At 52.8% G+C, this 14,300-nt stretch overlaps 1 protein-coding gene across 10 annotated transcripts in view; it reads right to left on the reverse strand.

The window, feature by feature from the left end:
• DLG5 (discs large MAGUK scaffold protein 5) overlaps positions 1–13,555 on the reverse strand; it is a 119,806-nt gene extending 106,251 nt beyond the window's left edge. For 8 of the 10 annotated variants that reach the window (XM_072756347.1, XM_072756344.1, XM_072756343.1 and 5 more), the window contains exon 1: positions 13,172–13,537. In XM_072756347.1, the coding sequence (XP_072612448.1) occupies positions 13,172–13,475 (304 nt within the window). In that variant the 5' untranslated portion in view covers positions 13,476–13,537. Of the gene's footprint in view, positions 1–13,171 lie in introns of all 10 variants that reach the window. The other 2 variants (XM_072756346.1, XM_072756340.1) reach the window with 1 other exon arrangement.
• Positions 13,556–14,300: the final 745 nt, after the last annotated feature.

A 14,300-nucleotide genomic window follows, 5' to 3' on the forward strand; every position in this document is an offset into this window, starting at 1 on the left:
GGCATCATTTTCCTGTCTGAACTCTGTCCTGTGACTAAGCAATAAGAAGCCACGGCAGGCAGCCCTGGAAGTTTCTGCTGTGTCACAAAAAGAATGAGACAAGGAGGTACCTCCTGCCAATATCAAACCCATCCTCTGACTCAGCACTAAATTTAGATGTCACATCCTATGTCTACATCCAGAGAGTCCCCCGGTTTGACAGGTGCTGAATGAATGAACGCTGTGACAAGGAGGGGAGGGGTGTCCAAGGCTAGGGACCAGACGTCTCAATGGGGACCTTCATCGGATGGGCCGGAGTCCAGAACAAATGCAGTCTTTATAAAGAAACTGACAAGGACTCCAAAGCCTGCCCAGCCTCTTAGCAGCTGGTGGCCCTGAGCAGGCCGACAAGCGTCTCTTGGCTCAGTGTGCCCACGTGCAGAACGTAAATACCAACTGCACAGACTGATAAAGATTTTTCTCAATGGTCAGGCATGAGAAGCTACAGTACAGCCCCATGAACAGAGATGCCTGTCATTTGCTCAGCCTCACTGGAAAGGCTGGGACCTGCAGAGCCAGGCCCAGATCAGGAAAAACCAGCCAAGGTTCCTGAGATTCCCCACCCAGCTTGTGGCTGGCAGAGATACCTTGGAAGGAGCTTCAACCTGTGAAGAAGATACCTGGGTCCTGTGCCCGCTCTGCCAAGGACGTGCTCTAAGAACCCGGTGGAGTCTCTGTGTCTGTGGACTGCTGTTGCTCATTTACAAAAATAAGCTGTTTGGGCAAAGTGGTCTCTAAGACCCCTTCCAACCTTGATACTCAACAATGTTAAGCTGCTTAAGAAACACCAACAGGAAATGAAACTTCTGACCAGATTAGAAGAAAGAGAGGCTACCCTGAGTAAGAAGAGATACTATTGGGAGTATTGATTCTAAGCTGCTTCAGGTTCTAATTTATTTTTTTTTTTAAGATTTTATGTATTTATTCATGAGAGACACAGAGAGAAGCAGGCTTTCTAAAGGGAGCCCAATGCAGGACTTGATCCCAGGACCCCGGGATCACGACCTGAGCCGAAGGCAAACACTCAACCACTGAGCCACCAAGGTGCCCCAGGTTCTAATTTTTTTAAGCATGACTTCTTATATCACAATATAAAAACAAAATTAAGTTTATTTCCATTTGGTATCACATCACTCCCTACTGGCCAGACAGATTTTCACACGAGGACAGAAGATTCACAATGGTCAAAATGAGGTCTAAGGAGATTCCCTTGGGGGTCCCAGGCCATCTTAAAGGACATATACCATTCAGACAAGTAACCCAAAGTTAACACAGAAAGAGGCCCGAGAACACTGCACACGGGCACACTGAGCCAACTCTGGCAGCAGCTCAGAGTTGTGGGGGACCACAACCTGCTTCCCACACCAGTAGCTTCTGGGGCTCCACGTGCAGGCTACACATCAGCAGGGCCTGATTTATGCATGCGGCAATGGCTAACAGTTCTCTTATGCAATGTAGGGGTCACGCCGGTTAGTGACAATATTAAAAAAAGAAGGGGGGAAAAAGAAGGGGACTCCTGGGTGGCTCAGTAGTTGAGCATCTGCCTTGGGCTCAGGGCGTGACCCGGGGGGCCTTGGGATCGAGTCCCACATCCAGCTTCCTGCATGGAACCTGCTTCTCCCTCTGCCTGTGTCTCTGCCTCTCTGTGTGTGTGTCTCATGAATAAATATATAAAATCTTTAAAAATAATTTTAAAAAGAAGAAAGAAAGAATGCAAGAACACAAGAACGCAAGAAAGAAGAAAGAAAGAAAGAAAGAAAGAAAGAAAATTTTCAAAAAAAGGTAACCACTTCCCACTCCAAGGGCCCCCAACAGATGGGGCTGCACTCTGCTCCTGCTCACAGAACTGTCTTGGATAGCAGACAGTGGGGACTTTTTAGTGGCCGCATTGTGATCATCTGTCATTTCTAAGAGCATGGGTCATCCCAAAAGGAAACCTACGAAGGTAAACAGAGGAAGCAGACAAAGACAAGAGTATCTGGTGGAGACACGGCTGTCACCGATGGCAGCCTCTTTGTCCAGCTATGACTCACCAACTCAGCTTCACTGAGTCAGAGGAAGGTGAGGCTTGTGGGTGGCTCCTCTCTCTCTCAGCATAGGGATCATCTTGAAACAAAAGCACCCGAACAAGCGGTTTTCAGACTGTGTTCCGTGAACCCTGGAGAGCCCCCGCGGATCTCTGCAGGGGGGCCTTGGGGAGGCCACGATGAAAACAGACGGGCTCCAGGCCTCCACACCCGGTCACCACAGCACCTTTCTGTCTGCTTGACACATCTGCCTTTCATATACAAGTCTGCTCAATGAAAAGAGTCCTACAGCTTAAATCAATCAATCAATCAATCATAAACATTTACACTTCACATGTTTTCATTTAATTGTTTGTAACAGCTCCATGAGGAAACAGAGGCTGAAGAGGCTTATGGCTGGACTCCACAGCCCCTTCTCCGGGTAACCACCCTGTGCACTCCCGTCACCTAGGTGAACTCTCAGGAAGGCCCTACAAGAGTCCACGCCATGGCTGGCTGGCACTGAGAAGTCCTTCCATAAGCAAAAGACCAGGGGAAGGGTGGCTGCCAGGGATTATAAAAGACACTCAGAAGGGAGTCATCAACTAAATCCAATGTGTGAGCCTTACTAAAAATCCTGATTTGAACAAACCATCTATAAAAAGTCATTTCTGAGAAAACGTAGAGTATCAAGTAAGTAGGAGAAGACATGAAATAACCATGAAGGGGCATCTGGGTGGCTCATTTAGTTAAATATCTGCCTTCAGCTCAGGTTATGATCCCAGGGTCCTGGGATGGAGCCCCACATTGGGTTCCCTACTCCTCGGGGTGCCTACCTCTCCCTCTCCTTCTACCTGCCGCTTCCCCTGCTTGTGCACATTCTCTCTCTCTCTCTCTCTCTCTCTCTCTGTCTGCAAAATAAATAAATGAAATCTTTTCAAAAAATAAAAAATAAATTACCATGCATGCATTTTGTCAGCTGGCTGGCTATGCTTTTTTAAAAGGCCTTCTTATCTCTTAAAGCATTTATGGGGAAGCAGTAGGCTGTCTGGGGCTTGACATTACTATGGAAAGTGAGAATTGTTGGGAGAGCAGGGTGTCCATTATATTACACACTCTGTGTGGGTTTGAAAGTCGTGTGATATAATGTCTAAGAAGAAAGGAAGGAGGGAGGCAAGTCCCTCCTTAAGTCGAATTCAGTTGTACCTCCCAGTTATCTTTCACCTGTCAGCCTATGTTTAGCTCTCTGGGGTCCAAGAAAATCGGGTCTCATCACTGCCCTGTGTCCTTTTGAAAACAGGCATCCAAGCCCCTCTAAGTCTTCTTTTCTACAAAATAAGCTCCTCCTGAGGTCCTTCTTGAGCCCATGGCAACTCCCTCCTTAAAATGTGGGCTACAGGACGAAAATACTGTGAAAGCGTGTTTCTGAGCAGCCCCAGCAGGCAGGGCCTCCTGGTCTGCTGCACAGTCTAGACAGACTCTGACTCCAAGTATGGCCTGGGCCCTGTGATACCCCCTGATTCCCGGCACAGGTGGGACACCAGCTCTCCATTTGAGGGCAGGACGGTTAGAAGAGCAGCAACAGCTCTCACCTCACATAAGTCACCTCGGTCCTCACCAAATCCCTTGGAGGAGAATGCTATTCGCCTTTTTACAGATAAGGAGAAAGAAAAGCCAGAAGGAAAGGAAGTTGAAGTCCCACAGCCTAAGACAGAAGAGCCAGGATTTAAACCCCAGTCTGTGGAGGGGGGCGTCCCAAGACTGGTTTATGATACTCAGCGGTCTCTAGCCTTGTGGCCTCTCTCCCTGGCTCCAAACCTACCAATGACGTTCAAGCCACCTGGCTCGTTCCTCCAGGTCAACCAGTCGACCACCTTCCTAGCATTCTGGGGGTAGAGACTGTCTTCTTGCTCCCCAGCCCAGCACCAACAGTTAGCCAGTCCCAGACCAGCAGTTGTCCAATCACATGTCTCCACAAGGCACCCCTGGAAACCCTGACTGGGGACCAAAGCCCAGTCCTGCTCACTCAGACCTAAAGAAGACTGCAAGACGCAGCACCTGGCTGGCTCAGTTGGTGGAGCATGTGACTCTTGGTTTCAGGGTCATGAGTTCAAGCCCCACCTGGGGCATAGAGTAGGGGGAGGGGAGTGGAGGGGAGGGGAAGAAAGAAAAAGGAGAAAACCCCAAGAGACTTAACCATTTCCAAGAACAGCCATCACAAAATCATTCTTATCAAGCCACACCGGGGAATTGGGAGGCCCAGGGAGGTCATACAACTTACCCAAGGTCACACACCCTCAACATCTACTAGTCCCAGAATCTACTGCATATCTAAGTTACCCACACGTCCAAAAAATCTACGGGCCCCAGAACCACACATGCCTCTTGCAGCTGATACTGGAGTTTAGAAGATGGGAAAGGTCAGGGTCTGGTACCCCGAGAGAAAGAGCGAGAGCGAGCGCTGGGAGAAAGTCTGAAGAAACGATGGTATACGTTGATGCTCCAGTTCCATGCACTGATGTTAAAGTTTCCCAAAAGTGCACTTCTCAGAACTCTGATGTCGCAAGATGCTCAGTGAAAAAAAGATATTGTGGTCAAATCCATTTGGGAAACGCTGCCTGGTGCACCCACTCCAGTGAAATCCCGAAGCACACTGGGGTATTAGGGCTCTCAAGAGGCTCCCAGTAAAGAAGTCCTGTTCAAACCAGCACTGTTCAGATGTTTTGACCACAGAACCCTTTTGTCAAGCTACGCCACTAACATCCCACCGGACCAGTGATGAGAAGATGTTTCCTTGGGAAATGCTGACCTAGGCCTTCTGAAAGAAAATCTTGATAGCCATTACCCTGGATCCAAGACTGAAAAACAAAACCAACCCAGAATGGGAAAAGGAGGAAGTGTGTACAGAGCAGAAATAACTAACATACTTCAGGGCCTTTGGGGATGGAGATATTAGTATTGGAAACAAGATGGAAATGTGTGAACACCCCTCGACGGCCAGATATGAACACTGCTGGGATTGTACAGTTAACTTTGGGCCTCAAGCGTCACAGGTGACTACGGAAACTAAAATCCTTCTTTAAAGTCCAAAGAAACTGTCCTGAGACTTTCCAAAATAGGTGGCAGGTAAAAATCCACAGGTGTTAGAAGAAAAAAGGAAAGAAAATGTTGGAACCAGGACTCCAGCCAGGCCATTCACCCTTGAGTCAAGATGCTGTGGATAATATGGATTTCATAATTAAAACTCAAGCACACATGATGGTTCCTCAAAAAATTAAACATAGAATTACCAATAATTCCCAAAAGAACCGAAAGCAGAGACTCGAAGAGGTATTTGTACACCAAATGTGACAGCAGTTTTATTCACAAGAGTTAAAAGGTAGAAGCTGCCCAAGTGTCCACTGACAGATTAAAAAAAAAAAAAATGTGGTCTGCACATGCAATGGAATATTATCCAGTCTCACAAAGGGAGGAAATTCGGACATTTGCTACAACGTGGATGAATCTTAAAAACATTATGCTCAGTGAAGACAATTACAAAGGGATAAATATTATATAATCCCACTTACATGCCATACCTAGAACAGTCAAATTCCTAAGAGACAGAAAGTAGAACGGTGGTTACCAAGGGTGGAGAGAGGAGAAAACAGGGAGTTGATCAATGAGTACAGAGTTACAGTTTTGCTAGATGGAAAAGTTCTAGCAATCCCTTAAGGAACAATGTGCATATACTTAATGTTACTCAACTATACACTTAAAAACGATTACAATGTAAATTTCAGGTTACGTGTTATTTGCCATAATTAAAAAAATTTTTAATCAAATAAAAATGTTTTAAAAGTGAGGATATTCTGACACATGCTAAGCGGGGATGAACGTTGAGGTCACCATGCTAACTGAAATCATCCCATCAAAAAAGACCAATACTGTGTGATTCCACTTCTATGAGGCAGCCAGAGCAGTCAAAGTCAGAGACAGAAGTAGAATGGGGGTTGCCAGGAGCTGAGGGGGAAGGGGACAATGAGGAATTACTGTTTCACACATACAGAGCTTCAGTTTTGCAAGACGCAGTTCAGGAGATAGATGGGAGTAATGACTGCTCAACAATGGGAATATACGAAATACCACTGAACTGTACACTTAAAAATGGTGAAAATGGTAAATTTCATGTTATGTATATTTTGCCACAATAAAAACAGAGGGGAAAATGGTTCAATGGTAAGTTTTTTATGTTTCATATATTTTATCAAAATAAAAAACAAAACTCAAAGCAAAGGGGTTATGACCCTTAGTGTGAGATGGACGTCACGGTGAACCGTCGCCTCTCGATTATCCATCAAGGGGTTAGAGTTGGATGGCCAACGTGGGGTGCTCCAAACATCTCCGTTTAGTTTTAAATGCTTCTGTAGCACTTTCATGGAATTCTGTCTCAAAAAGGTAGAGGCACAAAATTCAGGGACATGCTACTTGGCCCAGGGAAATGTGAGAAACAGTGTAACACCCATCGCCCACCCCCAGCTCAATCCCATTTAAAAGTCTTCTCTGCTGAACACACTCTGCATCCCTACTGCACAGACTGAGAAGCAGCTCAGCCCTCTTGCTCTATGCCCAATGTTCCTGAGGCTCGTGTCTTCCCAAGTTTACAAAAATTACTGAAGACCCCCTGGCACTGGCCTGCAGAATATACAGGTGGCTGGAATGAGATAGGGGAGGGGCTAAAACACCCAACACAAAATATTTCTCCTATGTGGCTTACTTTTTCAGGAAAAAGAAAGCCAGAGTATCAAAAACAAAACAAAACAAAAACAAAAAACAAAACAAAACAAAAACAAAAACAAAAAACAAAACAAAACAAAACAAAAAACACTCAACCCTAACACTGAATCAGAAAACAGTAACCATGGTACAAAGCTAGAAGTCTCAGAATCACGCCCAAATCCCGAGCTTCCCTGGACAGAATGCCACCTTGGCAGCGCTGAGAATCCCATAGGACCAAGCAAGCCCTTCCTTACTCAAGCTACACTTCTAGTTTGACCATAAGTACTGGAAAAACAACAACAACAACAAAAACCCAAGCACCAGGTGGCTAAGAAGCTCATCCAAGGTCAAGATATTGCACAGTTAGGAGCAGATCCCCATCCAGGTCTCTTTCGAGGACACCAAGCTGACATTCAAATTCTGAGAGTGAAAAGGAAAGGTGTCTCCAACCCCGTAACAGACAATGTGGGCACCCCACATGGCTCCTGGCAGCCAGCCCCAGCACACTGGTACCTGATGGGTAACCTTGGGAACTTGGCACATCAATGTCACACCACCTGCTTCCATCACAGACATACTGTGGGTGGTGACATCCGTGTGTGCATCTGGGACTCACTCTAGCCTTCCCACACTCCCACAACCTCCTGTCACTGTGAAGTCACCACTTAGGAATATATTTCTGAAGAGAATCTGGACTTACACGGGACACACCACTCATTCTACACATAGCGGACAAGTCATCCATTCAACAGAAACTTACTGAACACCTATCTTGGGCCAGGCTCCAACAGTGAATTCATGGAGATTATATTTTACTCTAGGTGACCCAGGGCCACAAGAAAAGTAGCCCTAACATCTGTTCAGCGTAGTTTCCAAGGAGCCCTGACATAACCCTCAGAAATATCAGGAGAATCCCAGGTTCCTAGTGAGAAGGCCGGTTGGATGCTGCGTTGCTCGCCACAGTAACAAAATACTTCTCCCTCTTACTACTGATTGTCAAATAGCACAGTCAAGTAGTTACTGTCATAGCTACTATGCAGAGTAGGAGATAAGCTCAGAAGGCTTAACTTCCTCGCTCAAAGTCTAAAACTTAGTAAAGGATGAGCCCGTGTCCCACCACCCCACTCCAGTAAGGACTTGGTCTGCAAACTGAGCATCACACAAAGATGGGACCACATCTAGTGGACACTGCTTGCTGTTTTAGCTGCACCAACATCCTTTCTGCTCACCATGCTTTGGAGAATGGCTCCCTCACCCCACCCCCACCTCAAGAACCATATGACACTGTCCAGGCTGCCACCCACAGCATCCCATCACCCTACCCTATTCATGGGGTCAATTGCTGAGACAATCTCAGTCCTCTAGCCCTTGCCACAGTGGTTGGGCCTGATGTGGACACAGACTCAAGTCAAGCCAAGCAGAGACCTGCCCTGGGATCTCCCCCCTGGGCTCATTAAATGGAGCTCCCTTGGGACACCCAGGTGGCTCAGTGGTTGGGCATCTGCCTTCAGCCCAGGGTGTGATCCTGGGGTCCTGGGATCAAGTCCCACACCAGGCTCCCTGCATGGAGCCTACTTCTCCCTCTGTCTATGTCTCTGCCTCTCTCTCTCTCTCTCTGTCTCTCATGAATAAATAAAATCCCTTTATTCTCTGGCCAGGGACCATGAAGATGAAGTCCACAAGGTCCTGAGGCCATGCTCCATGGAAAAAGCCCACAGCATTCAGGGATCAATCATCCAAAGGCCGGGTTCTCCCATCCACCCCAAGCTTTTGGAATATTATATAATAAATTTCTCCTTTCTGCCTACTACACTTTGAGCTAAGTTTCCATCACTTGCAATAAAGGTGCCCTGAACTAATACACATAGAGGGATAAATAAAATCTGCCTTTCTCTTAGAAACCTTTTTTTAACCATTACTTGCAAGTGTCTCCATGGCTTCCTCTCAAATAACACAAATAAAAGAACCAGAAGAAAAACTACAATGGCTGGAAATTTTACTCATGTCCCTGTCCCTGCTGACCCTCCAGGCTGGAGTAGACGAAGATGATGTAGCTGGTACCTAAAGAGAGTAGAGAACAAAGGGCCAGGCAACCTCTAATGAATAATAAATAATCCACACCTGACAATCAGCAGCCAACTGTACTCATCCTGCTGGAAAAGCCTGGTAGGTTATTCCTTAAAAAAAAAAAAAAAAAAAAGTCTTCCAGCTTTAACTTGTGACAAGTGGACAGTGTCCCCATTGCCAGTGCCTCCCAACGTCCTCGCTCAGCCTAGCCATGATGGTCACTCCAGCAAACTTTGCACCCCGGAGCCCATGCCAACCCCTGCTCTGCTCACACCGGTCTCATTTCTGCAACCCGAACCAGAATGTCCTCCTCCTTTGCCTGTGCACATTCACGCGGCCTCTTAGACATCAGCTCGACCCAGTCCCTCCTCGAAGCCTTCCTCCAGCAGCCACTGCCGGGTCTGCTCCCACGCCGCTGGTGAAGCCAAGTGGGCAGCGCGTGAGGACACTGACCAGGAGGCACAGTGATGGAGAGGGGAGCTTCCACCTCCGAGCACACAGGGGCAACCACCAGGTCTACCACTTATGTCTTGTACGAGAGACCCGGGGTAACATGATTTGGGGGAGACCTTCATGTGTAGGTGGTAATTCGAGCCACTAGAGGTGGACGAGAATGTTGGGGCAAAGTATGTGATATACGGAGTTTTAAAAGGAGGAAAAAGCCTGCTTGTATCTGTATCACTCAATTGATCTATCTCATCATGTCACTCTCCTGAGTGTCCCATTCCCCCAACTAGGTGGCAAGCTACGAGCTGGAATTACATCCTCCTCACCTCTGCCTCCGTGCGCATGGCAGCCCCACCTGGACCGAGCACAGGAACAGGCACTTCCGCCCTCCCCCTGAGTTGCTGGGACAGGCAGCCTTGCACCCTTAGTCCCATCTCACAGGTAAAGAAACTGAGGCGCCCAGCCAGGAAGGGGCCCTCACTGCAGGGAGACGGCAGGCAGTCAAGGATCTTCAAGTGAGAAAACTCAGATGTTAGTAACTGAATCAGAGAGAAGAGACTAGAGACTGGGACGCCTGGGTTGAACGTCTGTCCTTGGCCCAGGGTGTGATCCTGGGGTCCTCAGATCGAGTCCTGCATCAGGCTCCCTACAGGGAGCCTGCTTCTCCTACTGCCTATGTCTCTGTCTCTCTCTCTGTGTCTCTCATGAACAAGTACATAAAATCTTCAAAAAAAAAAAAAAAAGACTAGGGACAGAGTGGGTTCTGAACGACCAAACAAGATCCCGGTTCACCTGCAGAAAAGAAAGACATGAGACACCTGAGTCCCTCGAGAGAACAGGAGTTCTCCCCTCCTTAGTACCACCAGCAGAGGCAAAGGTGCTCATTTCTTCCTTAAAGATCCATGTATGCTAGAAAATTCCAGAGTTTCTCAATGCAGGAAACAGCCTGAAATTGTACTGAGGGGGCCTAATCAGGTAACAGAAAAAAACATCCCAACACGGAATCAGGAGCAGGGGCCTTAGCCTCACCTCGGGCCCCTTCCTGTCCTGTGACTCCTGCCCTGTCCTCACACCATACAGATGTGAGTGTGGAACCCAGTGCAATGTAGACAAGACACCCCTCATCTCCCTGGGGTGGCTACAGAATTAAGTGAGATGTAAAAGTATGCCGTGAGATTCAAAATGCTAAGCAGCAATGTAGCATCACCCCTGGAACAGGAATGGCCCTGGCCCCCAAATAAAACAACACTGTATGTTCCTTAGTCATCTTCAGGCCTGAATCTGGTGGGTTATAAATGTCTGCGGCTATGAGCATGAGCACAGCAGATGGATTTAGTTTGCTCATCTGCCCAGGACCACCCAGGCCAGTTTCGCCCTCAGCTACAGGCCCGCGTGGGGGGTGCTGCTGGCCATCACCTGCCTGCAGCACAGCAAAATTCCAGTGCCACAGTGCCAGCCAGGAGTTGGGCGCTCCGGACCAGGGGCCCACGAGGGGTATGGAAGCCACCATAGGGATCCCTGGGTGGCTCAGCGGTTTAGTGCCTGCCTTCGGCCCAGGGCATGATCCTGGAGTCCCAGGATCAAGTCCCACACCGGGCTCCCTGCATGGAGCCTGCTTCTCCCTCTGCCTGTGTCTCTGCCTCTGTGTGTGTGTGTGTATCTCTGATGAATAAATAAATAAAATCTTTAAAAAAAAAAAAAAAAAAGGAAGCCACCATAAAGCCCCTAACTGGGTGACGACTGCACCAGCAACACAGACACAGTGACAAAGGGGCTGCCCCTTGATGCTAGGGATCCCCGTGAAGCCAGCTGGTTCCTCTCTCAGGCTCCCCACAAAAGCTTTGCACGGAGGCTGACTACAAGCAGGGCGGCGGACCTGTGTGCACAGGGAAAGGTGCCTCCCTCCCGGCAACCAGAGCAGCTCTCTTACGCACTGAGCTTTGCCCCATAAGAAGGGCTCGCTGGCCAAAAGAGAAAAAAAGAAAGTTGGGAAACCACTGCACAATAACTCATCCTTTACAAAGGTCCTGATACTACCGTTTACTTGGACGCCACGCTACCCCACCCCAGAAGCTCTCTCCTGCCATACCATGCTGTCCTAATTCTTCTCTAAAGTGTTAACTAAAATGAACGTAACTCCCCCCTAACAACTGTTTTTCTGAGGATTTCATGAGCCCTTGCAAAGCCACAGAATTCTGCTTTGTGGTAACATTAGCGTCTTAAATCACTGCCCTGGGTGGGGGGTGGGGAATCCCAACCCTACCCCATCTCTTCCTTGGAGGTCAAGACCAGCTCCTACAACCTCAGCCCCAGTGAGCCTCCCCACCCCCCTTTCTCTGCCAGGCATGGAGAAGGAGAGAATTAACGGCAATCCATCCATCTATTCCAGAGATTAAAGCCAGCGCTGATTCCAACACATCCCGAGGAGGGAGGACGTGGGTCTGAACTCTAACGTCTGCACTTCCTCGATCCACTTTCTCCTTCAAAAATAGATAAAAACAATTGAGGGGGGAAAAATTACCCCAATGAGATTTCCCTGTGTCTTTATCCTCAAGGGGCACATCTGACAGCCATTCTTAGCATCCTCCGAAGCACCAGCCCAGGAGAGGACCCAGCACCTCAAATATGACCATAACTGGGAGACTGAAGCAGGTCTTAGGGATGTAAATGCTGGAGTCGGATATCCCAAAGTGGAGAGAGCGGGCCACCAAGGAAATGAAGTGCTGTGGGGACAACAGTTTATTCTGTGTGTCTCAGTTTCCTCCACTATAAAAAGTGAGGCTGAGAGGGCCGACATACGCCGCAGCTCTTCCCGGGAACAGCTTGTAAAATCACCCCCTTAATAAGTGAGGCCTTTAACAACCAAATAAACGGGTCTCATCAGCCTCTGGCCTACAGTTACTCGCGGCTCTTTGTCAGCCGTCTCAGTTCGCTCTTCCAACCAGGACAACAAGACACAGAAAAGGGGGCAGCCAGACTGCACCCTGGCTCTGGGCGTGTTAAACAGAACACTGGGTCCTGACTGAAAACCCCTGGTGCCCAGCGCTCTGCGCCTCTCAACCACTGCAAACCGCAGTTTTCTCCCTGGCAAAGTAAGAGTACACAGGGCTCCGGGGCGGCAACGGTCACCGCATAAAGCAGCGAGCCTGCCACAACAGTAGGCGCCTAATGAGCGCAGGCTCGACCTCCTCCTCCTCCTCCTCCTCCTCCCCCCCCGTCGGTGCTACGCCTCCCTCCTCCGGCCTCCGGGTCTAAAGGGCCGGGTCTGGCGCGGCGGGCCAGGTCGGGCCGGCCACTGCCCCGGCCCCGCCGCCGCCCCGGGCCGCAGGCAGGGTGCTCCGGGCCGCCCCGCCCCGGCCTGCCCCGGCCCCGGCCTCCCCCGGCCCCGGCCTCCCCCGGCCCCGGCCTCCTCCCGGGCAGGGCTCTGAGCCCCGGCGGCCGCCACCAGGATTTTCCCATGGTGCAATGCGACTTCCCCAACTTTTCCAGGCCCAGTTTCCAAAGAGCCGAAGCGGGCATTGTGCGGGCGGCGCGAGTCCCGGCGAGCAGACGGCGGGCGCGGGCGGGGGCGGGGGCGCGGGCGGTCGAGGCCCGGGGCGGCGGGGCCCAGACTCGGGGCGCAGCCCTGGCCCGGCTCGTCTTCCAGGCCGGTCACGGGTCGGAGGCGCGCGCGGGCTCCCGGGCGCAGGATGCGGAGCGGGGGGGGGGGGGGGGTCGGGGCCCGGGCCTCGGCGTTGTCCGGGGCTCGCCGAGGGGGTGCGGCCGGGCCGCGGAGGGCAGGGGCGGCCGCGGAGGGCAGGGGCGGCCGCGGAGGGCAGGGGCGGCCCGGGGGCCGCGGGGGGGGGGGCACTCACCGGCGCCCTCCGGGGGCTGCGGCGGCCCGACGACGCCGTTCAGGTAGAGGATGGGCAGCAGGTGGGGCTGCGTCTTCTCCAGCGCCGCGCGCAGGTCCTGGAAGTGGTCCCGCTCCTTGGCCAGCAGCAGCTGCAGCAGCCGCTCGGCCTTGGCGCCCCCCGCCTCCGCGTCCAGCCGCCGCCGCTCGCCCGGGCTCAGCGCGCCCGCCGCCTCCAGCAGCCCGAGCACCGCCTCCACCTCGGTCATGGCCTGCGCCAGGCTCTGCTGACACCGGGCGAGCAGCTCGCGGCGCCCCGGCTCCATGGTGGCGGCCGCCCCGCCCCGCCCCGCCCCGGCCCGGCCCGGCCCGCGGACGGCGGCTCCCCGCGGCGGGGGCGGGGGCGGGGGCGGGGGCGGCGGGGGCCTGGCTCGGCCTAGCGCGCGGGGCGGCGGGGCGGCGGGGCGGCGGGGGCCATGCGCGGGGCGGCGGGGCGGGGCGGGGCGGCGGGGCTCAGCGGCGGCCGCCTCCCGGGCTCAGCAGCGCAGCCATGTTGGCGGCGGCGGCGGCGGCGGCGGGGCTGCGAGAGCGGGAGGAGGAGGGGACGGAGGCGGCGGCGGCGGCGGAGGAGGGGACGGCGGCCGGGCGCGCCCCGAGGCCGGGCTGCAGCGGGCAGGCTCCCGCCCCGCCCCGCCCCGCCCCCCGCGCTGCGCCGCTCGGCGCCGCCCGGCCCCGACGGTCCCGCGGGCTCGCGGCGCCCCCGCCTCCCCGCCTCCCCCGCGGCCCCCCAGCGCCCGGCGGCCGGCCCCCGGGGGTGGCGAGGGCCACGGGTCCCCGCCTCCCGCGACCCGCCCCTGACCCGCCCGGGAGGCGGGCACGCCGCGCTCGCATCCCCCCACCCCCGGGCCGGTGCAGCCCAGGGACGCCCTGCTCGCATCCCGCCCCGCCCTCGGCCCCCCCCCCCGCTCGCATCCCCGCCCCGCTCTCGCCCCCCCCCCCCGCTCTCCGGGCCCCCCCACCCCGCTCTCCGGGGCCCCCCACCCCCGGGCCGGTACAGCCGAGGGACGCCCTGCTCGCATCCCGCCCCGCCCTCGGCCCCCCCCCCCCGCTCTCGGACCCCCCCCGCTCTCGGACCCCCCCCCCCGCTCTCC

The sequence above is a fragment of the Vulpes vulpes genome, chromosome 4 (assembly GCF_048418805.1).
Source record: "Vulpes vulpes isolate BD-2025 chromosome 4, VulVul3, whole genome shotgun sequence".
Lineage (NCBI taxonomy): Eukaryota > Metazoa > Chordata > Mammalia > Carnivora > Canidae > Vulpes > Vulpes vulpes.